The sequence below is a fragment of the Bidens hawaiensis genome, unplaced genomic scaffold (genome assembly GCF_021521415.1).
Source record: "Bidens hawaiensis isolate Kalapana, Puna unplaced genomic scaffold, B.hawaiensis_p1.1 tig00021834_1, whole genome shotgun sequence".
Lineage (NCBI taxonomy): Eukaryota > Viridiplantae > Streptophyta > Magnoliopsida > Asterales > Asteraceae > Bidens > Bidens hawaiensis.
In genome coordinates, this window is record NW_027493389.1 from 346,829 (window position 1) to 350,053 (window position 3,225).

At 36.3% G+C, this 3,225-nt stretch overlaps 1 protein-coding gene across 1 annotated transcript; it reads right to left on the reverse strand.

The window, feature by feature from the left end:
* Positions 1-1,096: 1,096 nt before the first annotated feature.
* Positions 1,097-2,941, reverse strand: LOC143564228 (gibberellin receptor GID1B-like). Its single transcript, XM_077051570.1, has 2 exons — positions 2,777-2,941; positions 1,097-2,401 (listed from the first exon to the last, which is right to left on the reverse strand). The coding sequence occupies exons 1-2, from the start codon at positions 2,813-2,815 to the stop codon at positions 1,394-1,396; spliced, it is 1,047 nt and encodes a 348-aa protein (XP_076907685.1). The 5' UTR covers positions 2,816-2,941; the 3' UTR covers positions 1,097-1,393.
* Between the last annotated feature and the right edge of the window lie 284 nt (positions 2,942-3,225).

Here is a 3,225-nt window from a genome sequence, read left to right on the forward strand (position 1 = left end):
AAATAAACGTTCGCTATGAATAACAATTTATTTATTGTTTAATAATATCTAATTATTATTATTACACAAAACAATAGCAAAGAAAATTTTAGGATTATTGTAATAATTTTTCCTCTATTTCTGAAAATATACATTGACTAGCTTAGGTAGTCCTTGGTGTGACAATTTATAATCATACATCATTAGTATTGTTCACGTACTTTACTAATTTGCATCACGTCCAACAAATACTATGCAACATAACAAAATGCCCCATGAAATTGCCACATAACTAGAAATATTGCCTCTCACTCTTATTTGTCACAAAAGACTTTATCTTATCATGCAATATACACAAGTAAAAAAGATGATATATAGTCCTATTCGTCATAGAATGACATTTTCCTGTTATATACCAGTGAAAAGTGAAAAGATGATGCATAAAGTCAATCGCGTGAGACATGCATTTATGCTACAATGGAAATAAAAAGTTACATAAACGGAAATAAACAGTTATGCATCATCACATATCTTGTAGGCGTAATATTTATCCAACATAGCATCACACTAAAGAAAAGTAAAAATAAACAGATAATAAAAAAAATAAAAATCAAGCCACACCTTTGCAATTTTTCTGACGGAGATTACTGGTTTGAGCCTCGTTCATATCAAAAAGTTTGCGTGAGTCAGGGGTTTGTTACTATAGTGAGTCTTCGAGATGTGGGTTTTTTCTAAAATTGGTCACAGATAAATGATAACGCATGGTGGCCTGCTCCGTCACCAATTTTAAATAAAACCCACATTTCGAAGACTGACTTTTTATTTCAGAAAGCTCGGCCATAAAAAGCTATTTATATCTGGACGACCGAACTTTCTTGATATTTCAATAATCTATAACGTTCTATAAATATCTTTTCTTTGTAGAACCCTCACTTAAATTTGAGAGAAAATAAGCGCAGAATAGTGAAATACATTAATTTAATACCACACATGTGATTCTAGTAAAGTCGTCATAATGATAAGTTTAGGCCCAAATAACTTTTGGCGTATTAAAATCAAACACCTTTAGCTTCAAGTAATCTAACTAGGTTGGTACAAGATTCAAGATCAAACCATAAACCAACAACATAATAAACGTTTATAACTATATACTTGTAATATAGATCAACAAAATGAAATAATAATACTTAGTACTATTACAAAAGACCACCATTGTTGTTCTTCAAAGTTAGCTTCCCTTAGCAACCTAGTAAAACCTTAAATTTATGCAGGGATTTCTTACCATGAACTCCCACATTATAATCCAACAAACACGAACCGATCACGATCACTGATCGGTTCAATCTCACAAGATAATTAGTACTAATAGTAATTAATGATGTCAGACGACTGTGTTATCGCTTCGTCGCGTTCTTCACTCGCTTCTAACAAAGTTCCTCGTTTCCTCCATCAACGTGTAGAAATGCTCGTTATTCGGCAAGAAATAAAACCCGATCGTCGCTTTCTCCAAATACAAAAGCTTAACATCTTGCCCGGACTCACGCAACCCGTCCACATACGCCAATTGCCAATCCTGAACAAGATCCAAACCCGCAACCACCACAAGACTTTTCGGAAATTCAACACCCGCGAGACTTGAACCGCGAGGACCAAAAATGTTACACGCGGGGTGATCTCTATCCTCGCCCTCAGGCAAAAACGCGCGCCAATACCAATCCCTATCTTGCAACTTAACAAAATATTTCCCATCAAGTTTCGTCTCGGACTCGGTCCGTTCCTCACCGCCGAACAACGGGTGTAATAATATGTTCCCGAGCACTTCCACCCCGGAAACCGCAGCCCGGTGCGCAACATGGTGCGCTATATTACCACCGGAGCTATCACCAGCTAAATAAACATGAACTTTGGACTCTTTACCACACACAAGCCATGATCTTGAATGAACCCATTTCAAGGCTTCCCACCCATCTTCATACGCACACGGGTACCGGTGCTCCGGCGACCGGCGGTAGTTAACGGAAACCACCACACCTTGAACAAGTCCGGTGAGTCTCCGGCAAAAGGTATCATAAATAGCACTATTAGCAGACGAATGTGTAAAGCTTCCACCATGGAAGAAAATAATAACCGGAACGACTTCCGTTGTGCTAAGCGGTTTCTCAAGCTCTATAATTCCGGCACCGAGTTGCCGGCCGGAATCATCTTCCGGTGGAGCACATCTGTAAATCCGGTTCAGAAGACTCGTTGACCGGTCAACCACGTCGAAGGAGTACACACCGTCCACCGGAACCGTGTTCGCTGAAACCTTCCGGTCTAGAAACTCGGCTAACTCCCGGTTGAACGTGCCGTCCGGTCGCCGGAGCATATTATATGCTAGCTTGAAATTTGAGATTAAGATCCATGTATGCAACGGAACAACTTTCTACAAAAAAAATAAAATAAAAAACATTATTTTTCAGTTTTCACACAAATTATTAAAATTTTTATCATTTTAATGATAAAGAACAGTGAAATCATGGGTTTTTTAGTCAACAAAAAACCCACAAAAAAAATAAAACGTCAATCAGAAAACACAAACAATCAACAAAAGAAAGTTAACCATTTTGGGAGGAACATAACAAGCAAAAACAAAAGGAACCAGAGAAACACAACAGATCACAATAATAATAAATTTTATATATGATCAAAAAATAATAATAATAATAATAATAACAACAACAACAACAACAACAACAACAACAACAACAACAACAACAACAATAATAATAATAATAATAATAATAATAATAATATTCACCTTAGCTTCATTTGCGTTGATTTCGTTACTACCCGCCATCACAAACACAAAATTAAACAAACCCCTTTTGTATTTCCTTCAATTTTCGCGGCAATTTCGACAAACAAGAACAAACCCTAAAAGACTAAAACCTGCAAGTTTTATATTTTATATTTATATTATAAAATTGAGTGAAATTTAAGAAGGAATAATAATAAGAGGAAAGAAGAGAAACCCAGAAGTAAAAATAGAGAGAGAAAGAGAGAATTTAAGGGGGTGATGAACGACGGTGGTGGACGGAGGCGACAAAGCAGGCGGCCGAAATAAACTTTTGCAAGTGGGGCCCACTATATTATTATAGTAAGGTAATCTTGATTTTATGGTATTGTTACAAATTCAACCCTTGGTGTTTAGTCTTAATGGCTTTTTTGGACACATGCTTTAATAAAAACAAATGTAATTATAACAAC

Bases quoted from the DNA above. Each gene is read 5' to 3' on its own strand.
- LOC143564228 (XM_077051570.1), bottom strand. From the start codon at position 2,815: ATGGCGGGTAGTAACGAAATCAACGCAAATGAAGCTAAG. The intron at 2,402-2,776 runs GTGAATATTATT...TTTTTTTTGTAG, and splicing joins TCAACGCAAATGAAGCTAAG to AAAGTTGTTCCGTTGCATAC.